This window comes from Ammospiza nelsoni, chromosome 7, assembly GCF_027579445.1.
Source record: "Ammospiza nelsoni isolate bAmmNel1 chromosome 7, bAmmNel1.pri, whole genome shotgun sequence".
NCBI lineage: Eukaryota > Metazoa > Chordata > Aves > Passeriformes > Passerellidae > Ammospiza > Ammospiza nelsoni.
The window spans coordinates 28566493-28590069 of record NC_080639.1 but is presented as its reverse complement, the minus strand read 5'-3'; the positions used below and the strand labels follow the sequence as shown (position 1 = coordinate 28590069).

At 46.1% G+C, this 23577-nt stretch overlaps 1 protein-coding gene and 1 non-coding gene across 2 annotated transcripts in view; one reads left to right on the top strand and one right to left on the bottom strand.

Annotated features, from left to right (window-relative positions):
* Positions 1–23577, top strand: part of CLASP1 (cytoplasmic linker associated protein 1) — a 171113-nt gene that overhangs the window by 27142 nt on the left and 120394 nt on the right. Inside the window, exons 3-8 of the mRNA XM_059476504.1 lie at positions 18291–18369; positions 18603–18706; positions 19193–19284; positions 19369–19444; positions 22064–22161; positions 23410–23477. Of these exons, the coding sequence (XP_059332487.1) occupies positions 18291–18369; positions 18603–18706; positions 19193–19284; positions 19369–19444; positions 22064–22161; positions 23410–23477 (517 nt within the window). The remainder of the gene's footprint in view (positions 1–18290; positions 18370–18602; positions 18707–19192; positions 19285–19368; positions 19445–22063; positions 22162–23409; positions 23478–23577) is intronic.
* Positions 17029–17145, bottom strand: LOC132075846 (U4atac minor spliceosomal RNA). The gene has a single exon (XR_009418844.1). It is a non-coding gene; the product is annotated as a U4atac minor spliceosomal RNA (small nuclear RNA).

Sequence of the window (23577 nt, the reverse complement as noted above, 5' to 3'; positions counted from 1 at the left end):
AGATCTGATTTAGAAATACTTAGTTCATGTTTTTTCAGCATATACTGTAAATAGTTGGTTTGCAGGTTCACTGCTCTTCTGATTGACATAGTTAATGATATACATATCTTTAAAGTCTTTGATGCTGGATCCAAAGAAAACAAAATCATTTTGGAAGAAGGAGATTAATATAAATTTTTAAATTGTGTAGTGCATTTCAGCTGAAAGTATCTGGAATTACTTTTCAGACCAACAAAATGGCTAAATCCATCATTGAAGCCTGCTGCTCCTACCTGCCTGAACAATAGACATGGCATAAATGTGTTGCTTTCTGTCAAGGGAATTTGACTGGTTTAAATATTGATGCTATGTTCTTTAGTCAGCAGGCATTAAGGCAGAGATTGTGTTTGGTTCCTAGTTCACAGATGAAGTAGTGAGGCAATACTACAGGGAAAATCTGGAAGAGGGCTTGCAGTGTACCCTGCCTCCCTTCTGCCCACTGTGGGTAAGGGAACTGCTCTGCAGATTTAAGTGTATTTATTTACTGCAGCATTGGTAGGGGTTCATGTAGAGCTGCTCCCCCTGCTCTGATTGCTGCAGCAGCAGGTGCAGTAGGTGACTTGGCTCTAGGGGCCAGCACTGCTCTGGTGTGACTGAGCACAGAACCTGCTGTGCAGCACTGCCACAGGGAGAGGTACAGGACCAGTGTTAGGAATACACTTGTACCAGGCATGGTGGGAGGAAGCCCTCCTCTGCCTGCATGACTGAAATAGGCTGGCAGGCAAGGTGACTGCACACTGAAGAGGAAATCCCTGGATATTTTTCACAGTCTTCATTTTTTGCCTTATGTTTCTATGAAGCTGTAATTCACCCCCCAAAGTATGGAGGCTGCTCCACAAATTCCTGTTGAAAAGGATTCCTCGCTGGGTGGAAGGTGAGTGGCTTGCCAGCCTTGGCCCCTTCTGTGTAAAAAGATGATTAAACTCCTGCAGGTGGGTTTTGTGTGTGTCAGAAGATTACAATTACAGGTTAAAGACCATCTGTCTGGGTTGCTGAATGGTGATCAGCTGGGTGGGAACTGGGTTTCTGCTGGTGTAAAGGTTTGCTGGGAAAGCAGGTGCCCTTGCAGGGATTAGCTCCAGGGGAAAAGGTGTTTTCTCTCTTGTTGCTATATGCAGGTGTTCTAGCTAATGCCACATGCAGATGCTTCTCGTTCCAGATTAATGATGCTTTGTGCCCCCAGGTCTCAAGGAGGTTGTTTAAAGGAGAGAGAAGTGTATTGACAGGATTCAGTTGTTGAGTCTGGTCTGTTTGCCCAGTTCCTCAAACCAGCACAGTGAATTCACTCTGGAGCCATGGGCAGGGTTAGTTGCTGCTGAGCTGGCAGCTCTAGCAGCTGGTGATTGCAATTGTGCCTCCAGTGTTGGGCTCTTGGGAGATGACTGGAGGGCAGAACCTTGCCCTTCTCCCCTTCCCAAGCACATTGTATAGTCCAGGTTTGAAAGAAGAAAACTTCTCTTGCAGATCCTTGTCAAGCAGCATCCACTGCTCCCAGTCTGAGCAGTGAAGGAGCTGTGTGGATTTTCTCTGGTGTCAGTACGAGGAGAGTGATAATGAAGAGTGGTTAATAATGAAGGGGCTGCTATTGACTCAGCTTGCAGCAAACCCTTCTCCCTCCCTGGGTGCTGAGGCTGTAAAAGGTGGTGGTGATAAAAGCCAGCTTTGCAAACCACAGGTCTGCACCACAACCGAGCTCTTCTGTGTAGGAGTCAGAATAGCAGTCCAGTGTATTTGCAGTGGCTCATGAGATGACACTTTAGATTCCTCCCAGACACCAGCAGAACTTTTGGGCTTGTTTCTGTCCTTCTGCAAGTGTTTGCAGTCAGCAAGGACATGCATTCCCTGCCTGTAGGTCTTTAAGGAGGTCCTGTAGCCTCTCTGCTTGAAGGCTGCAAGAGCAGACACAGTTGCAGCAGCAGTGCAGAGTGCCCCACTTGGAAGTTGTTGCCCATTTGTTCATCTGTGTTCAGGAGAAAGCTCTGGAGAAAATTTGTTGAAGAGTTTCAGAGGTTGAATGTGAAATTTTAGGAAACCCTAACTACAAGCTAGGCTGTATTTTCCCTGTGGTTTTAGGATGAAAAGGCATTGCAATAATGTGATATGAGTTCTACACATTGATGTGTACGACTAACCTGTAGTAACTAATGTGTTTTGGTGGTCGCTGTCTTTATGGTATTCAGGCTACCCACAGCAAAAAAAAATCTCCTGAGGTAAGGTTTTAAAATAAAGTTTTTATTTCCAGGTAACCTGGGCTGTTCAATATCCTCTCTTGTATGAAGAACAGTGAGTCTGCTTGCAAGGCCTGGGAGCTGTGAACCTCCCAGCTGGAGTCAGTGGAGGGCAGGGCTTGTGCTTCAGGCAGGAACTGGGCTGTTACAGACTCAGATTCATTATACAGTGTCCAAGTTTGAAATGTCTTCCCTTCTTCCTGAGACTCTTATCTGTTCTTTAGGGAAAATGTTTGTGCTTCTTAAATGGAGGATACTGGCCCATTGTAGTGATTTGAAAATGGGGGTGGTGTTGAGACATCTGAGGTTGGGGAAGGATGTCTAACTTAAGATCAGCTTGTGTCTTGCCCCTTCCAGAGCCAACAGCTACAGATGATGTGGTGGTTTTTAACTATATGGTAGTAAGACAATTTCTGTATGGTCTGGGAAATGGTGCAAATCTCTTTTGACACAGATTTGTGCAATTTAGTTTAAATTTCTCCCTAGTAAGTAAAATGCTGCAAGCCTGAAGTAATTTTTCTACTGCTTTGAATGGCCTGGAGCCTTTTTTAAAAGGTTTAACTCCCTTAGTGTGGCATAAATGAGTTGGATTTAATTGGGAAAGGGCTGGTCTGTGTGTTATTCTGGCTTTGGTAGCAGGTCTTGCAAAGCAGCACAACTGAGTCATACTGATATGGAATCCAAGACAGAGCATGCTGAATATTCTGAGTCTGTTTCCTTTCCATGCAGAGTCCAGCATGTGTGTTTTGTGAAGTTAGGTGTAGGGGTGGTTAGAAAGTTGTTCTGAAGAGCCAAAAGTTTGTTAAGATGTTTTGATTGCTGTTGGATAATGAATGCCACAAATATGAGGAGTTTTACTGGGTCTTGGAGCAGCTCAGCATGATAGAATCCAAATGTCTCCTTGCATCTTGCAGTGAGGAGAAAGCTCTTTCATGTTCTCTGAGTGAGCCCTTCTCTAATACATTATTCCAAGAAATCTTGTGATGTACATGCTCCATATTTCTCAAACCTTGGCTCAAAGTAAGTTTTGTCAAGAAGAAAATTGTATTTGTGTGTGTGTGTTTAAGTTGGCATCATTGGTGTAGAATTTGCTAAGGATCCTGCAGGGGAAGAAAGGATGGATATGGTTTGAGTTTCACACCTAGGAAGAGGGAGCCTAAGGTTCAGCACAGTCTTTATATACTTCATGACTGTATATTAATCTTGATTTAAGCCAGTATTGGAGAGTTCTGTTAACCAGGGTGTCAACCTTACCCTGGGGAGTAGCTTTTATTAGCCAGTGTAGTGTATTCCTACAGAGGATTGCTAATAAGAGTGTGTCACTCTGTCTTTTATTGTTCATAAAGGATGCTTACTAACTAATAACTTACATTGCTGCTAATGTGTTTCTAATGGCAAGGGAGGAAATTTTGAGGCTTTGTAGGTATTGTAATACCAGGGACTTCAGGAAACAGTCAAATCCAGTTTATTGTTCACAGAAGACAAATGAATATACCCGGATGTCTTCTGTCAGATATTTATCCAACCTATGCTTAAAATACATCCTTTGAAGATTTCACATTCTCCCGAATCAGTCTGCTCCAGTGCCCCTCTGCTCTGCATGTTTAATTTTCTTTCTAGCTAATCTAAGAGGATTTCTCTTTATCCTTCTCCTGGAGGATATGGGAAAAGATGATCAGCACCTTTGTTCAAGTCCATGCTAGCAAAATCTGTTCAATGTGATTTTCAGTACAATTGTTAATGTGTGCCAAATGAGGCTGGTGGTTTGTGCCTTGTTCTGCAGTGTGTTGGCAGAGCTTTGTCTGTGCTGCTGGATCTGGTGGGATACTGGGGAGGGCACACCACTCTTCATCCCAGAAAGGTGCCAAATAATTGAAGGGTAAAGAACAGAACTTCTCTGCCTGTAGGCAGGTATGCTCACAGGCAAAGGTCTTGTTTATGCCTCCTTTTCATTGAGGGGTCATGTGCCTTCGGAGGTGTAACATCTTCATTATTTAATGAAGATCTGAAGGAATCTTTAGCCATTTTGTGGTAGCTGCTCTGGCTTCCAGCTCCAGGTCTGTAGCAGTGTCATTAACAAAGAGCTGGGGGGAGATGTGGGATAAAGCTTTAAAGGAATTGTCCTGGGCAGAGATAGTTTTGGTAAATCTCTAGAAAGACACAGCATGTGGCAGGGGAAAGAGCATGCTGGCAGATGGGGGGAGTGCAGCTACAGTCATACCAAGGAGACACTGTTGTGAGGCCTTCCTGCTGTGGTAGACAAGTGGGTCACAATGTTGAAATGTGACTCTGGGAACTTCAGCTGTGATCAAGAATGTGATGGTATGAATTAAGGCATTTCTGGGAAGGGAACCTGTAGAAGAGATAGTATTGATCTTTGTGCATGGAGGATTTTGCCCTTGGAGACAGAGGGTTCAAATCAGTCTCCTCTGGATGAACTTGCATGTACAGCCTGAAAAGCAACAGCAGAGAGAATCAAATCAGTCTTGGAGGCTGCAGCAGAAATGTCCCGTACAAGTACAGCTGGGCTGTAGCTTCCCTTGGTGGTCACTGTGCTTATGGAGTGTCTTACAGTCATCTGATGTACATGGCAGGAGTGATGGGTGGTGTAATGGTGCTTTGGTTTGTGACTGTTTAAGGCTCACAGTCTTTCCTCTCCATTCCTTGGTGGAGCTCTGCTTTTGGTATTCCTGGTTAGCTCTGCAGCCTGAGGAACGTGCCTTTCACATGCACTGTGGCTGCACTGCAGTGTGCTGCTGTAGTGAGGGCCTGCAAGAAGCCAGCAATGGCTCTTAGACTTGCCTCAGAAGAAGTTCTTGAGCTGCTATTATGGGAGCAGAAAACTGGTTTGCCTTGTGCTGCTCTTGTCTCCCCTGGTGAGGACAGCGAGCTGTGTGTGTCAGCTCCCTGCTGAGCTGGCTGTGTTGGGCTGGCTCTTGGCTCAGGGTGGCTGTGAGGCACCTGTGGCCAGACCCACATCACCTGTGTGCAGGAACAGACCCTGACCAAAGGCTTCAGGGGGCACACTTGGGAGACCCATCCTACCTCTGCTGCAAAAACTGTTTTGTGGTGCTCAGAGTCACCTGGGAGCACCCCAGTTCCTTTCTGTAAAGTCAGAGAATTTCCTCAAGTTCTTTCAGAGAAGGGTGCTGTTTGCCTGCATGCTGCTTTGTACAGATGAAAGGAACAATAAAACCAGTGCTGGTGTGTGGGATCTCAGCACCTCAGGACTGATGTGCAGAGTGACCGAGACCACCCTTGGGGGGGCTCGGGAGTCCTGGAATATTGCCAGAAGTGTCTGGTGGCTGGACTTTGATCCCACACGGGAGACGACACCTGTATGAGGATGGGAGGATTTCACTGGGGTAAATGGTGAAGGGATAAGTTCATTAGAGTGTAAGACACAGGGTTTTTAGGATTTCTGTACAGGGGGGTCTAAAGAAGTAAGATGGAGGAATTGGGGCGTGTCCTGTTCTTCTTCTTCTTGGCCTCCATTTTCTGTGGTGATGTTGGCACTTTGGGATTGGTTATTACTAAAAGTGCACTGGTTAATAAGGGTAAAAGGCATTGGGGAAAATTGATAAATATTGTATACGTAATTTTGAGTATAAAGATAGGTGACCGCCCCGGGGGCTCTCAGTGTGCTCATGGCTGGCTGCTGAGCAGACCTCTGTCGGGCCGAGAGAAAATCTTTTAGATAAACAATTAATAAACACTGAGACCGAGAAAAACCCTGAAGCCTCTTCTCGTCCTTTGAAGCGCGGGCTGCCCAAGGACACCCCGGGCCTTTCCAGGTCATTGAAACAGCCGAGAAACCGACACTGGTGTTGATTGGTGTTACATGTCTTCTCAAGCCCTCCTAAGGAGGCATTTGGGATTGCTTTCCATGGGTGATTTTCCTGGGACCCTGTATTTCTTGGTGGAGAGAAGTGGTAAAAGGGAGGTGTTAATGCTGCTGTATCTTGACTCCTAGTCCTAATTATCTAGTGATCCAGAAGAATTTTATGGAAAATAATGTAACTGCATTAACCTCTCTTGCAAAATAAAGTTTTCACTGTCTTGGATTATTTAATGAGTCACTTAAAGAAACCATCAAAGCCCATGTAAAGTCAGCATATAATTGGGAAACTCTTTAAAGAACGTGTGGTCTCTGTAGTAGACTGAAGTAGCTTAGTAGCTAAAAATCTGTTTCTGGAATTTTTTCCCTACCTAATAGAATTTAGGTGACTGAATTAAGTCATCAAAAGGAGAGAAATTTGTAGTGACAGTTGATTTCCCTGTCCTGTTTCTGGACAGAGAGAATGTGAATGCAGACAGCTGGCTCAAGATTCTGGTTTTGTGCTAGTGTGATGGGTCAGAATCTGGCCTGTAGCAGCTAATCCAAATTCCTTACTTTTGGTTGATGAAAATGTCAAGATACAGCAGAAACCACTGCAGAACCTGCATACCTCTTGAAGATTTTTTTATAAAGAAAGAGTTAATAAAGAATCTGTGCTTTGTTTCTGTGTTGCTTTGTGGTTGTGGCATCTTCTTTGATGTATGAATTGGGAGACAAGGAACAGAATGTGTATGTGCACACTGAAATTCTCAGTCCTTTGAAAGATGGAGGAGAAATCTCTTTAAATGGTGCTGTGAGTGTATGAGTAGGTCTGCATGGATATTTTTTTCCTGCATCTATAGATCTTGGACTGAACTACATTTGTTACTGGACTGCATGCTGGCACAGTCCCAACACTGCAGGCAGATGTATATGAAGAAGCCAAATAATACCTCTTTCCAACATACAGTACTGCTAGACCTCAGTGTGACAAGTTTATGGTAGTAATAATGCTCTGTAGTTCTAGAAGAGGATATGAAAACAAATGAAAAACACTACCTTGTATATCCTGTCTTGCTGTGGTGCAGGAAAGTGCTATTAACCTACAGGAGGAAAAGGATGAAGGGCAAGAAGAGGCATAACTGCAGCTGCATCTGCTTCTGAGTCAGTTTGTGGTGTTGATTTTGTGGAAGACTTAGTAACTTATCTGCTCGACTTCTCTTACAATGTCTGTTCTTAAGAAAAGCAGCCACTTGATCTCTAACCTGTACTACAAGCAGTGTTATCTGAAAAGCATAGTATGTTTCTGTGTTATCCTTGGGCATTGTCATATTTTAAATCCTCTAAATTATGTTTTCTAGCCTGACATAGTTACTATCTGTGAAACTCAATCTCCAATTCAGCTGAAATAGCTTCTGTGCCTTAGACTGCAGGAGACTTGCCAGCAGCATTCCCTCCTCCTTCCTGAATCACTCTGCCACTGACAGACTGATAGAGAAACAGTAATTGAAGCCTATCGCTGCGTGACTTTGAAGTTTTTACTTTTATCAGATGATGTCAAGTTAAAACCTTCTAGATAAATGAACCAAAATGCCTTTTTCTTTGCTGAAAAGAATAACTTAATTCCTGGTATGACTGGCAGTATTTGAACTAGAAGTGTGTGTGTGTATCTTGCTCCCTTATCCGTGTTGCAGATCCTTTATTAGCTGTGTGAAACACCCCTGAAGTCCGAGATTATCGTGGGTCAGATCATGTAGCTGGAGTCTTTGGGGGCTACAAAACGTTGCCTGGCTTATACTACTGTACATGGAGAAGGATTAAAAAAATAAAATTAGTTTTTCTGTTTCACAATCTGTCAGCAGGGTCTTACAGGTGGTGACACAGCAGCTCATTAAACCTGGTTTTGGATTGACAGGGCTGCTTCCAACTAGAATACAGAAAAGTGTTCAGGTTTTAATGAACAGTAGAAGTCAGTTTCAGCTCAAGACCTGTGTGTTAAGAATCAAGTACAACAAAACACCTTCTCTAGAAAAGTGGCCTGACTGATCTAATTTGAGCAGCAGAGGTGAGATGGTGTTGAACTAATTGGCCTTCAGAAACAAATTCTCAGCTGAATTTATTGATGAGGGCCATTCTTATGCTAAAAGTAAAGAGTTACTGTTTCATTTTACTCGGTTTGGAATATGCAGTAAGGCTGACTGGGATGGGAGGAAGCAGTCTGGCATCCTTTTCGTGTCAGGTTAACAATGGCACACTATCACATCCAGCATTCTATCTGTCTTGTTTCAGAATTTACAAGACACCAGGTTTTGGAGTTCTAAAAGTGACCATGTTTTCCCATCTGTGTGAAAATTTTGTTGCTTTATTTAAAACAAAAATTAATATTGGGATACTTCAGTTTGGAAGAGGTATGTCAAAGGAAACAAACCACGTCTGGAGTTACAGGAGCAGGAAGGCTTACAGAGCTTCCAGCCTGTTCAGCAGAAAGCAAGAATGCTGATCTTGTCAGCAAGTGTCCAGTGAGAACAAACCTCTGAGAAAATAACAATTACAAAACAAGGCATCAGTCTTCTAAAGTTACAAAAAAAAAGTTATTTAAACACTTGATTCAGCTTAGCCATTATTATGTTGAAAATAAAAATAGTTGTGAAGGAGAGAAAAATGTAGTGAAAGCATTGTGAAAGGTGAGTAGAGCCTGTCCAGAGGTGCCTGCTTGGTCTGGCTGAGCTCCCCCGGGGTGTCAGCTCTTTGTGTACCTGTGCTGAACCCTGAGTGGCTTCTTTTGTTACATTTACAGCTTCTGTTCCTCTGATCTGTTCCAGGTCTAAAGAGTTCTGCTTAAGATAATTAACCCAAGAACTAATGATTTAGTTGAACACTTAATTAATACTTTACTTGTATTAATCCACAAGAATTCATGGAAACCTCTTTACATGATGGATGCTTGTTTGTGTAGCTGTGGCATTAGAGCATTGATAGGAGCTATTTGCCTGACTTGTTTAAATGTGTTTTTAGAGCTGGATATAGAAGCCAGAATGTATGTGGTTTGTCCCTATAATTTTCCAATTGGTTTTCCACTTGTGCTGTCAGCTGCTCAGATGGCTTGTTCTTTTCCCTTAGCAAAATGTTGGCTCCCTCAAGCAGTGCAGGATGCAGAATTCCCTGCTCTTCCCTTTGTGGCTGACTTTCTTTTGTTTGTTTGTTTTGGTTTGGCTGAGGGGGTTTTTTTATTTGTTGGGGGATGGGGGTTCGGTTGTTTGTTTCTTTGGGATTTGGTTGTTTTTTTTCCTCTGTAAAATGCTTGCAGTTGAAAAGGTCTGGAGACTGGATTGCTTCAGCCACAGAAACAGACATGGAACAGGCACTGCTCGAGCTGTCTTAGCAGTGTCAGCCCATCCATGTGTCCCAGGCTGAGTCTTTAACCAATGATTGCCAGGCTGTCACCTTGCTCTGCTGTGCCTGGGCTTCCCCAGGTGTCTTTGCAGGAGTTTTTCATAGCAGTGAGTTACGCTTTGACTAGAGTAGATACAGTAGCAAGAAAAAATCTCTCCAGGCACGTTTTGTTGAAGAGTTGTCCCATGGTGACTACCACCTCTTTCAGATCTGGAATGTCAGGTGAGTTGGTTGATAAGGAGTGGTTTTTGTATGGAATTAGGTTTTCCAGGCAGCTTATTAGAGAAGCCCCAAGTACACAGCAGAGCCACAGGGGGACTGCACAGCACTTGGTGCACGTGGTGTTTGCTCCAGAGCAGTTCTGCAGACATTTCTATGGCAAGAAAACTCTCCTTGATGTGTGCAGGTGTCCCAGACCCTGGATACTTGTGGCTGGGTAGCCTGCATAAGATTGCAGAGCCTTTTTGGGTTCCTGAGCACATGCCAGGCACCCATGTGGCCCGAGGGTGTGCCCTGATTTAGATGCATTGTGCCTCACTATGCTGTCACATAATTGAGTATCTGTTGGACACAACTAAAAAGGCATCTGTTTTCAGTCTGAGGGAGGAAAACAGATGTTTTATTCTCTTGTGAGAGCTCACAGTGATGCATCAGCTGTTGCTCCAGATCTCAATGATGACAGCCAAAAAGGCAAAAGGAAAGACACACAGGTCAAAAGGAGTTGAGGAGATCAACATGAAATAATTTCTATTTCCTTTGTGTTAAGTGACATGTGGGATTTGGTTCTGAAGCATGTGGAAAGCATTACCCTCTAAGCTAGAATTAACTTTTAAATGGGCAGGCACAGAATATTTTTTTGTTGGTTTCCTGGACCAGATAGATCAAAGTGTTGGAGGAGATCTAATTGCCAAAAGTTAAACGATGTTAAAAGTGATGCTGGACTTAATCAAGAGCTGTGCTAAGAGCTGGATGTCAGACATAGCTGCAAGAGGCGTGCACGGGCTACAGAGTGGTTGAAGCTGCTGAGCCAAAAGCTGTGTAAGAAGGTCTGCAGAGTGCTAGGCTGGGCCAGCGGTGTCACTTCACTCAAACGTCCCTGTCCCTTGCAGGATCACACAGCAGCTCCAGCAGAGGGCATGCTGACAGCTGCCCAGCTTGCAGACAGGCACTGGTGCATATCTGCTGCCGTGAGGTCTGGTTCCACCTGCATAGGCATACTCAGGGGAGCAGGTCAGCACTGGGCCTGTCCCCTTCTGTGTTCTTGTGACACTGTTTCTGCTGGGTCCTGGTTTTAGCTGGAGTATAGCACTGATGGTAAGCCCCTGAAAGTTTTCCCTTGAAGTTGTTTGCTATGAATTGAGAAACAGCAATGAAGAATAGCTTGGAGAGGGAGTAAGAGAAAATGGCAGAAGAAGAGACTGATGTAGTCAACCGCTCAGGCAGTAGCTCTCAGTCTTCACTGACGTTGTAGAACAGTGGGAAGCATCGCTGTATGGGCTGTGCTGGGTCCTGTGGCTGCTGTAGAAGCTGGGTTAGATGTAGCTCAGCTGCACCCCTCACTGGTGTTGGTGAGACTGGGAAGTGTTTTAACCTGTGCCTTTAAGGGTCATCCTCTGGCCTTTCTCCTACATGGGTCAGAAAGAGTGTGAGCAGGATTCTGGCTGAAGTGGTGCCTTCCTCTGTGGAATTCCTTCTTCCCACCTCACCCTTTTCTCTTCCTAGCATCCACCTCTTCACTTTCCTGGGCTATTGTATCTTTCTGTGGCTGACAAAGGCATCTGGAACCTTTCTTCTTTTCTGAATGGAGTTCTTCACTGTTGTACATTAAGCTGTTGCTGATTGTGTCTGGAGATGCTTTCCAAAGGCGTAGGACTGTGTGGTACGTGCTGAGCAGGCAGTGTGTGCAGGGTGGGAGGTGCTGTGAAAGCTCAAGGTCTTAGGGTGTTTCCAGAGTGTTACAAAGACTGGGGCTACTGAAAATGCTATTGCATTTTTAATTGCATGTATTCCTTTTCTTCCCAAACAAGGCAAGAACAAAGCTTCATTAGCCATGACCTAGCAAGAGCTGTCATCATCTTGTAATATTCCCACTCAATTCAGCTGCTGCCTGCTCCTCACCACTGGGGCTGCTCTGCCTCCCTGACTGATCCCCACTTTTTTCACATTGCCAACAGCTGCTGGGACTTTGCTGTGTCTGCACCTCGTTGGTGCCCTCCTCATGAGGTTGGCCATGCATCCTGTCATCAATGCATCATAAAAGCTGGTGTTGAATGGTGTAATCTGCAAGTGCAGATGTTCAGAAGCTTGGGAACTGGTGATTAAGGGGAGTATCTGGATATTTGAACATCCTCACAGTTGTTACTGGACTTTGTGAGTCCTAAGGGAGCAGAAGATTGTCGGTGATTATCTGCTAGGTTGTGTGCTTCCCTTGTTTTTTCCAGATGCTGTCTAAATCCTCAGAAACACTTCTGTTCCAGTTTTAAAATGTGTTGACCCTTTCTATTCTTGTAGTGTTAGAGATGGAGCTGGGGTCAGTGCTTCTGTGCTCGGAGCTTTTGAGGTGCTCCAGCTAATATGGCTCTGCCTGCAGGCAGATTCCCAGTGTGATTTCTCCCTTGCTCTGTGCACTGTAGCAGCCTTTTGCTGCTAATGGAGGGGAAGGCAGTGTTATTAGGTAAAGCAGCCTGCTCTGCTAATAAGGCACATTGCTGTGCTGGCAATTGATTAGTTGCCATAATAAAGGCTTTCCATTTTCCTACAAAAAGCTAAACAGGGCAATACAATGGCCTTGTTATTGTCCTTGCCGTATTCTTTTTGCTTTTCTGTAGCAAAAGGAATGCTTCATACAATGAAGCCTCATTGTATGAGGCTTCATTATGCCTTGAACTCTGAGATGCAACTGGTTACCAAAGCTACAGGGAAGTGGTGCTGATCCCAGGCTGATCCCAGGGCAAGATCTCATCAGCACTCACAGTTACATTAATTTTTCCTTCCTGGCTGAGGGCCTGGCTCTAAGTGTAAATGCTCAGCTGAGGGCAGTGGAAATGTATGGAATAGTGGCGGTGTTTGTGACTAAGATATTTAACAGTTGTGTGGTGAGGAACCAAAGGCAATAGCAGTTGGTAGTGCAGGTGTTTTGTTTTGATGTCGATTCATGTGAAGACACTAAGCATTGAGTATCCATAGGTAAGGTGCTGCATAAGCAGGACCACCTTCCTGAAAATGGTGGTGCTGCTGTTTTTCCAGCAGTGTTTGGGGTAATTGAGAAGTGACAGTGTGAAGTAAGTTGTAACTCTGCTTTCCACTGCAAAGTCTCCTGTTGTATTACCATGAGTGCTGCTTCCCTGGAGACTTAGCAGACTGTATTTTGTGTCAGTGGTGATTTACCTGCTGTGCTGTCTGGAGCTCTGACCGTGCTCAGGGTAGAAAAGCCTCCTGGACTCCACAGCAGTGACTCTGCAACTTGTGCTTCCCTCCACGTCCTTTGGAGAAAGCCCAGTGGCTGCTCCTCTTCTCATCATACACAACCACAAGTTGAGCATCTTTGCAAAACAGGGTGAATTTATTCTTTGGAATTCCCCCCTTCAGTTCCCCTGAGCAGAGGCAGGGTAGGGAGCACTGTGATTGAGGGCTGACTTGGTCCAGCTCTTTCACCTGGGACATACTTGTCAGCTCTTCTGGAAGCAGATGTCTGCATTTCAGGGTGATTATGTTCTTTTAAGCATCACTCTGTGGAATTTTTGTAATGATAACTTTTTGCTCTGCAGTGCATTTTCTTTAAATTGTTTTGAATTTCTCATGTGTTCTACCAAATCTTTAGCTTTTAGATCAAGAGACAACTGAAGGGCTTTTGTTGGCTTTTTTTACTGAATCCAGAAGATAGTTACTGGAATTTTTCGCTTTTGCACATGAAAGGTGCCCTTGTGTCCTAACAGTAGTGGTAAAAATACATCTCTGTAGAGATAATTTCTGACAACCTTTTCTTAATGTCTCCCAACATTTAAATGACCTTAGTTCTCCTGGAACTTATTTCACTGTAGAAATATGCATTTTTTACTGAGTTGCTCATCTGTTACCAGATTTGTAAATGAAGAACAACTTTCAATAACCATTTTTTTGCTTATTTTACAAGTGCTGGTGGTTTCGTTGGATGTTTTGGTTCACCTAATTCCATCAGGGAGTTTGAGGATTTTCAAGGTGGTGTCTGTGACAGAATGGATGGTATCTCATCAATCTAGAGAAAGAACTCAAGAATATATATTTCAAGTTTTGCCTCATTCAGCTCTTCGACCATAGCTTGCAGTCATGGCAGTAAAATCAGTTGTGCTACTCTTGCTGCCTTTTTCTTTGCTGGTGTTGGTTTTGTAAATCGTGTTGTACAAAAAAACTTAGCATCGGTGTCTGTGTGAGGATTGTTGGGCTGGGGAGAGGGGCTCATGCTTCCAGTGCAGATGTGGTGCTGCCTTGGAAGATGAATGAGAACTCTTGGAATAGCAGAAGGAGATGGACTATTCCAGAGTAGATGTGGTTATAGTTGTGTGCAGATGTGATACAGCATTTCAGAAGCTGATTCCAGGCTTCTCTGACAGGACTTTGGTTACTGCTGTGCTGACCCAAAATACCTGGCTTCAAAACTAAATTTGCCAATATCATCTAACTTCAGCTTGGTCTTGAGTGCCCAGTTCAGTTGTGGTGGATGTTTCATGTCACAAGGAATTAGAACTGCTCCCTCTCTGACTGATCAGCACTGATCAGACCAGCAGTGATGTGAGCCATCTATACTTGCCTTGGACTTCTCAGCGTGTAATCTGAAGTGTTACACTTTTTTCAAAAGTATATTAAATTTACTCAAAGTATGCAAGTGCTTCTCCATGTTTTTGCTTATGAATCTAGAAGATTAGCTAAGCAACTCTTCAAAAAAACCCCTGGTTGAATACTCTTAAAATTCTGGGTTTTTTTCTTCATATTGGGATTTAGAAGTCTTGTCTTCCATTTCCCATCCCTTCTCCAAAGAGAACCTCTCAGAGTTCAAAGTGATATAGCTGAGCTGTGCCACCAGTGGTGACAATCAGCGTGTTGGAGCAGCATGAAGCAAGCTGGTGGCACAGCTGCTGTAGAAGCTCTCTCCAGCATTCCCTTTTAGTCCCAAGCTGCCAGGCATGGAAGGTTCAGCATGAGGCTGGCAGAGTGCAGTGACTTTGTGGGGATGTACTGCCCACCCCACGGCTGCTTCCCTGCAGAGAGGGGGGATAAAGGTTCCTGCAGGCACCACCACATCCCTGCTGTGGCATGGTGTGGTGAGTGGAGGGAAGGGCTTGTCTGTTTCCCCCCCCAGTTTGTCCAGGCCATTGGGGTGGCCTGGAGCTGATTCACTCTGATTTCTTTCTGCTCAATCAGATGTTGCTAGATTGTGAAGCTTCTTTATCCTTTTCTGGGAGTGTGTTTAGGTATGTCTTGTTTTAAACTGGATGGATTTGTCTGCCATGCTTGGTGACCATGTACTGCTGGAGCAATGATGATGGACTCTGCTCTCTGATATGGGGAGCTGCCTGCAAGTCTTTCAACACCAGCCACATATTAAAGGACAGATGCTTTGAGTTGTTTTTGTTGACCTCTGAAAAAAAAAGGACTGTCTGTATTGGAAAAGGCTGTGTTGCATCCTGGGAACTAACAAGAGACTTCTTTACTGGGAGAGATGACCTGGCATTTGGAGAGAGGCAGGAGAAGGGTTTGCTGACAGCCCTTGGCGCCTACAGAAAGCACTCTGAGACAAGACAAAGCAGCAGCAGATGCCAAATGAGCTGAATACTGGGTGGCACAACTTGCTTTATTGCCTGTCTTGGGGAACCTCAGGAGTCAAATGAGCAGAAGCAGACCCTCAGGCCGAGGGCTGTCACTGATTCTGTGATCGCTCTTTTGGGGGCCTGTGTAAATAGGAGGCTAAAAGATCTGGGCGGATGTCAAGGCCTGGAATAACTCTGTGGTTATCAGTATTGCAGCGTTATCTGGAATTTTGGATGGAGAGCTGCCCTTCCTGTGCCTTGGTGTGGGGCTGTGCCCGCCAGCCGGCTGCCCTGGGGAGAGGCCTGCATCGGGATCAGGCAGTGGGATGGCTGCTGCCAGGGCCCATCGCTGCTCCCGAGCTTCCTTCTGGCCCCTGGTGTGTGTTAATTCAGGCAGAGCCTCAGTAACTGTTCCAGCAGTGAACGGGTGGGCTCTTCAGTGCACTCAGTGCAATGCAGCCAGGGCTGGAATTCAATTAATTCTTTGTTCATTTGCCAGCCGTGCCCTGGGTTGTCTGTTATCTGTCTGTAGCGGATCTGTTGACTCTGTCAATCCATACATGATTTCTGCTTTCTGCCTCTGACCTTCTGAGGCAGGTGTCACATTGGGGTTGATAAATGAATCCAGCATAGTTGGGAGTAACATTTGCTCACCCCAGTTGCTGTTTCCTCAATAGCTGTCCAAGCACCACTGTAATAATTGTGCTAATTTATAAGGACAACAGCAAAAAATCGTGCATGGCTTAGCTCATCCTCCTGGCCTTCTCCTGGGGGTGAACTGCAGGGTATATTTGCACTGTGCATGTGTTTCCTTTCATGTTTGAGTGATGAGTTCCCCTCACTCTTCCTGGCTTTCGGGCAGTTTGAAGAAGAGATGGATTCCTTCCTCTCCCGGGATCGAATTTATCCCTGGGGCACATCTCTGTAATTGCAGGCAGTGCACTTATCTCTGTGCAGGATGCTGCCGTGATGGGGCTCTGATGAGGCAGCTGTGAATGGTGACTGGCACTCAGAGTGCCATTGACATTCCCTAAAAGCATCTCCGCACTGATGCGGCTCTGGAGCCCACCCTCTTGCTGGGCTCTGCTGCCGGGCCCCAGGCGGGTGAGGCTGCCCTGAGCCGGCAGACACGGGCAGCGATAGCCCTTAGGGCAGCTGGCTGAGCATTTGGCAATGGGAGATTAAATCCAGTGGGCGAGATGAATGTGAAAACGAAACACAGCTAAACAAAAGCACGAGGAAAAAGCTCCTTTGGTGTATGAGTAAATATTGTTAAATTAAAAACTGGCAGTGTTGAAGGGTCTGTTACTGTGAGGGGAGAAGACTGCAGGCGCTCTTTGGAGAAGGTGAAGTTGTGTTGTTGTGACAAGATCCAGGGGCTGATATTTAGGAAGGTTTTTTTCACAGGATACTCGGCCTGTAGTAGTAGGCTGTTCCCCCTGCCACACCACGCGTGGTTCCCTGGGTGTTCCGGAGCCGAATCTGGAGCGGATCCATGTGACAGGCTGAGGAGGGCCGTGGGGTGACCGCTGGTGCGCGAGTAGCGCACGGGGTTCAGCGCAGAGCAGCACCGGGTGTGCCCCGCACGCGCTCCGCTGGGAGCAGCGCTGGGCACGGAGGGGGAAGGGACAGTGGGGGCGGTGCCGGGAGGCGGGAGCGGTGCCCGGAGGTCGCAGCCCCACGCGGGTCCCGCACAGCTCCGCAGGGTGCTCGGTTCAGCTCGAGGTGAGCGTTGTTCAGAACGCGCCGCGCACACGCCGCGGTGCGAGGTTCCAAAAATTGCGCCGCGCACGGAGCGGGCGCTGCTGTGTTGTTTAAGGCGTTAGCAGGGCTGCTCTCGCCATACGCTCATTGAGCAGCCGCGCAACCCCCAGATAAGGACGGTTGGCGGCCGCTGGGGCGCGCCGCCCGTAGGGGAGCGCGAACCTCGCCTAGGTCCCGGCGAGGGGCGGCGCGCCCCCGGCCCGCCCACTGCCCGACGCCCGGCTCGGGGGCGCGCACCGCGCGGGGCCCGGCGAGCCCGGGCGGCTCCGACCCGGGTCCGAACCCTTCGGCGGCGCCGCTACCCAGAGTGCTCCGCGCCAGACGGGCGCAGATTTGCATAGAGGGCGGGGCCAGCGCGCGGCGGCAGCGGCGATGGAGCGCGCCCCCTGCCGAGCGGCCGCAGCACAGCAGGACGCGGCTCCGGTAACGCGCGGCTGCGGGGATAACCGAGCTCCCGGCACCGACAGCGGTACACAACGAGTACAGCTGTGCACATGAACACACCGGAGTGCAAATGCATGTATGTATCATAGAATATCCAGAGCTGGAAGTGACTCACAAGGATCATCAGCTGCAGTTCCTGGCTCTTGCACAGGACAGCTCCAACAATCCCATATGTGCCTGAGAGCCTTGTCCAAACGCTCCTTGGCGTCTGGCAGGCTTGGGGCCACCACCGCTGCCCTGGTTGTCTGTGTATATATGTACAGTTGTGGGTATGTACAGGCAGCTGGGCTGTGTTGGAACAGCCCCGGTGGCACCACCTCAGGAGCCTGGCTGTCCCTAACGCTTCCAGGGTGATTAACCTCGGTGCTTATCCAAAAACCTAGGGAGAAGTGTCTTGTACCAGCACGATCATGGTCTATAGAGTTTTGTGAAGTGTTTCACATACAGGCTGCACAGTACTTTCAGTATGTGAGGTACCTTTTTTTAGTAAGTAAGCTTAGTTAAAATCAGAGCAGGTTTTCTGATCTGCAGCCTGTCATGAAGCTTCTCTCAAACTAGGTGTCTTTCTTTGAATTCCAGTTACGTCATAAAAGTGTTTGGTTTCATTTCTGCTAGTAAATAATTAAGCAGCTCTTAGTGCATACCATTTTCTAATTATAATTGTCATCATTGCAATGAATTAGGAATGCTAGTTACAGCAAATACTGAAACGGTTTATGCACATGGTTTGTGTACCTTGAACATCTATATACATGAATTTAGCACTGAGCAGCAATGGCAGTTGCAGTGTTCATCAGTTCATTGCCTATTCTGTGCTTGCAGGTGGTTCTCCTGGGGATTGACATCATCTCTGCACTGGTGTCCCGCTTGCAAGATCGCTTCAAGGCCCAGATTGGCACAGGTGAGGGGTGTCTGTGAGAGTGTCACCATCACTGCCACCACCTGCACTGGCTGCTGGACTCAGAGCTGTCTTGGTTCCCAGGAGAGAACTTGGGAGGCTCTTGGTGGTTTTCATGCTCTGCTGAAGGGCAGTGAGGCTGGTGCCTCCATTGGGCTTTGGGGGGAGAGCAGAGGGGCTCTGCCACTGTTAGTTTTTTCCAGAGGCATATGGATGTTCCTGTTTTCTTTCCTTAGTGCTTCCAAGTTTACTTGATAGGCTGGGAGATTCTAAGGACTCAGTGAGGGAGCAGGATCAGACCTTGCTGCTGAAAATCATGGAACAAGCTGCTAACCCTCAGGTATGTTCAGCAGTCCTCCACAGCATGAATGACTGGCTGTGTGAAAAAAGGAAACCTTTTTTGTGTCAGAAGGTTTTCTCTGCCATTTTTCTGTCTGAAATAACTTCATCTCCCTAGACCTTTTTATAAGGTGTTTACTTTACTTGGGAAGGCTATTGCCTGATAGGATACACAAGAGCATGTCAGTGGATTTCCCAAGGATGGGATGGGTATATGTCAAGAGCCATTGTTCCAGGTTTTTGGAAGGTACTTGCTTTCTGTAAGTATGAGCATTGTTTTAGGTAGAGGGGAGTTACTGTGAAGTGAGCACAAAACTAAGAATTAGTCAGTCAGATCTAAAAGTATCTTGCTCCTTTTTGTCCTGTTCTGTTTGGATGGGTGTAAAGCTTGTATTTGAGCACCAGAGGTGATGTGGTGTATGTCTGCTGGAAGACAGAATCTGTTTCTTACCCCATCTCATTTTTTTCTCTTTCCTGTCTTCCTCAGTACGTGTGGGACAGGATGCTGGGAGGATTCAAACACAAGAATTTTCGGACAAGAGAAGGGATTTGCCTCTGCCTTATTGCAACACTCAATGCGTAAGTCAGAGCCTTCTGCAAACCTGTGTTGTGTACATGAGCCTGCTCTGATTCGTAATGGTGCTTTTTGTTCTTTATTCCCAGATCTGGAGCTCAGAGTTTAACACTGAGTAAGATAGTGCCACATATATGTAACTTACTTGGAGATCCAAACAGCCAGGTGAGCTTTTGCTGTGAGTCACATCTAAAGGTTGTGCTGCTTGCCTTGTTGGTAAATGAGCTAATTGTGCTGCTGGTGGTGAGCTCTGAACAATGCTGTGCACACAGAACCCTTGGCTGGTTTTGGAGAGGTGTAATTTGAAGTATGTCCAAACCAGCATATCAGTTACTCCAAGGGTTTAGCAGAACAACATGAATCTGCAGGTGGGATGAGCAGAAGAGGGAAGCCTTTGTGGGAAGGGAACTCCTGTGCCTTGGAGGCTGCAGGGATCCCTGTGGGCTCAGTGCAGCACCCCTCACTTTGAGAGAGAAACCAGTCTGGGCAGGGAGGGCAGATGGGGCCAGTCAGACAGCCTGGCCATGTGCACTGCCACAGGTTGTACAGGCAGTTTCTGAATAGGGGGGAAGACAACCTTTAATCAGCAGTGCTACCCAATGAAAATACAAGTGGAATAAAATCTGTTACTCCTTAGTGCTTTTAGTCTTGTTTGGGATTAGATGCAAGTTAGATTTGGGGTTAGTGAGAAGAGGGAGGTGGAGAAGTAGTGTTCAAACTCGCTGTGTAATGTGGATTGGCAGTTTTTGGATAATGCTGTTGGTTGTTCTCCCACCCCGGGTGACACATCTGTGATCCAGGTCTGAGGAGGGTGTTCAGCTGGAAGGAGGTGTGGGGTGTCCAGCTGTAGAATGGGTTTGTGTTTGCTCTGGGGAGTTGGCCAGATTTCTGTGGCTGTCAGGGTCTCCCCTTGCTAAGAGGACTGAGAGTGAAGCAGCCTTCCCTTGCTGCTTGTGCCAGTGCAGGATGGTAAACTCATTACTCCAAGAAATTTAATGTTTAGGGTCCTCTGTAGTTCTGAGCTGGGACTAAGCAAGCTGTTACCCTCCAAGGAAATCCTGAGTTTATGGCTTAAGCACATAGGTGCCTTGGTGCTGCCATAGGTGAGCTGTTGAATTAACTGGAAAGTTGGTGAGGGCACTGAGACATTTTTCCATAGGTGAGCTGAATTGGAAAGTTGGTGAGGGCACTGAGACATTTTTCCTTTGTGCTGCCTCTTCCTTGTGCCTGCCACAGCTTCTTGTCCTGTATCCAGCTGCAGGGGGAAACCAGGCTGATCTCTTTCCCTTTCTCCTGGGTCTGGTCCCTCATCCCCAGATAGCCTGTGCCTGACTTGGTCAGACAGAAATGGCTGTGACAGCAGCTCTGGGTGGAACAGTGTCTGCCCTGGGCTAGGGCTGGTCCGGCGCTGCCCTGGAGCTGCTGCTGAGCGCTGCGAGACTCGCTGGGCTCGGTCACTGCTGCCCTCTCTCGGACAGAGGGGAGAAACAACTCCCGGTCAAGTCCAGTTTTTTTCTTTTGTTGTGGATGTGGAAGCTGTTCCACCAGAGCCCTTTTCAGAAATAGTGCTTTTGTTGCTTTCAGCTGATGAGATTGAGTTAACCCAATGTGCATCTGGTGTGACAACAATACTTAAACTCCTTCAAACATAAAATTACTAAAGCTTTATTATTGCTGTGGTTGACTAAACCAAGTATGATGGTAGGGGCTTCTTGCCTTGCCTCTTGAGATTTACAGTCCTGCAGCTGTGCCTCTGCTTAGCTGTGCACACAGGGCAATCCTTGCAGGTTACTGGGCTGGGGTCTGTGTACCCAAAACTGGGGGCACCAGAGGGTCCCCGCAGCCTGCTGTGCCCAGCAGCACTGGTGGCAAATGGGGCTGATGGGCAGCAGTGCTGAGTGAGGGCTGGCATGAGTGCAGGAGGGGTTTGGAGGCTGGCAGGGACCTGCTAAGCGGGCAGGAGAACGAGTCAGGGTGTTAGGGTGGGTGTGAGTCAGGTGTTGGGGTTTTCTTTGGCCAGGAGGCAGGGTATGTGTGCCTGCCCTCTGACTCCCACCCACAGGCAATTCTGGCTTGTGTCTCAGGATATTCCTTGTCTAGTCCTGGGGTGTGTGTGGGGGTAGCTGCTGGGCCATCCTCTGAGAAGCAGAACTGCACAGTTGGTGTTTCTGTAGGCAGAGCACTTTGTTTACCTTCTCTGCCTGCTGTGTCTAGTGGAGGAAGGGTTTAAGTACAGAAAGGTGACACTTAATCAGATTTATGTCTCTTCTGTTGGCTGGAAGGAAGGATGTGCTCAGCAATTTCTTGCAAATCAGTTTGGAAAATATGCAAAATTCATGGTGACTCAGGTGATTGAATATTCCTCCCCGCCTCCCTGTTTTGTTATCAACATAGAAATGTAAGTTTTTAAGACAGCATTAAAAATCAGTTTATTTGATAATATCCCACTAATATAAGGTCTGTTTGTGTCTCTATCCTTTTTTCATCCAGTAAATATACCTGTTGTATACAATGGGAGGAGTTTGGCAAAGGCAGCCAAGCCCCTTTTGCATGAAACCTTTCATCTTACGCCTCCACTGCCTTTTCAATTCAATTACCTGCTGATACTGTTAACATGTGAAAGACAGGGTTGGAAGCTCCTTCATGAGCTGTGTGCTAATGTGTGTAGTGGCAGCTGTTGTTGCTGAGAAATAGACAAATTTAGTTCTCTAATGTAGGACTTATTAGGGATTTTATTAATTTAAATTGTAAAGATGGTTGATTTCTCTCATGTCTCACATCCAGGTTCGAGATGCAGCAATAAACAGCCTTGTGGAAATTTACAGACATGTTGGTGAACGTGTAAGGGCTGATCTCAGTAAAAAAGGATTACCCCAGTCTCGGTAAGCTGGGAATGTCCTTAGGTCTTCACTACTTTTGGGCTGCTTTTTATTCCCTTCCTTCCTTCTGAAGACTTCAGGAACCTCATGATTGAACCTTTTCCCAGGATCATTGTTTCATTTTTTATTTTTATTTTTAATCTGATAAACACTCAGATTTACTTAGTGATGATCAAGATTAAGGGAATTAATATTTTTCCTGTATGTTCTGCATATGCAGGGAGGAGACACTTCAGAGTACCTTTTGTTTATGCAGCTTAGGCTGTCATAAACAACAAAAACACACAAGCAAAATAATCCATTTTAATATTTTATTTAAGAAAAAAAAGCAGCTTCCCTTCCCTGCCCCCCAACCAAACCTCAAACAAAAAGCAACCAATCCTATGTCAAAACTAAAGCCATGTCCCTCTGCTTCTGCTGTTTGAGGTGCATTAGAAAGCTGCTCTGCATCTTGCCTCCAGTGCTCAGGGCAGAGCATGGTTAGCCCTGAGGATGGAGTAGATGGCAGCTTGCCAGTGCTCAGAGGGAAGAGGTGCTTTTGGAGTTGGGGCACATGCAGGTGGAGGCAGCACTGTTGTTGTTGCCTCTTGTTCTCCAGTGGAAACATCTGCTCCCACAATGTGCCTTAAAGTAATAAACTCACTGGGAAGGAATGATGAGATGTGATAAGAATCTTCTGCTCTGGTGGACCTGTGACATAAATGGGAAGGTGTCAGGGCCAGAGACAAATGTTGTGTCAAGTTGGTTTTTAGGGGTGTGTTTTGTGGTATTTCTGTAAATAATTAAGATAGAAAAAGTGGTGATGAACTGGAAATGCGTCTACAATTAGCCTTATCACATCTTCAGTAATGTAGTATTTTCAGTTATATCTCAGGTTTTCCTTTCCACTTTTGTGTGTTGATGGTTTTTTTTGAAGATATTAAAATAACTTCCTTGGCTTGACATTTTCTGCTGACATTTTTGACAGTGCTCCCAATGACCTGAGTGAAGCCAAATCTCTTCTATAAGATCATAAGATGTTAGAATTTGGCTACCCAGGGAAGTGGTGCAATCACCATCCCTGGAAGTGTTCAGAAGCCATGTGGATGTGGCATTTGAGGACATGGTTTAGTAGTAAACACGGTGGTGCTGGGTTAAAGGTTGAACTCGATGGCCTTAGAGGTCTTTTTCAGCCTTAGGGATTTTATGATTCTAATATTCCTAAAATTTAAATTTGGTTGTTAATTGTGTATTTCTTTACTTTTCAAACAGGTTGAATGTAATTTTTACAAAATTCGATGAGGTCCAAAAATCTGGAAACATGGTCCAGACTTCAGTTGGTGAGTAGAAGTATTCTCTGTTTGGTGCTTTTAGCAATTTTCAGTTGGTGAGGCATTCAAATGGATATACAGCAAACATTCTGTTAGGGGAAGCAGGAAT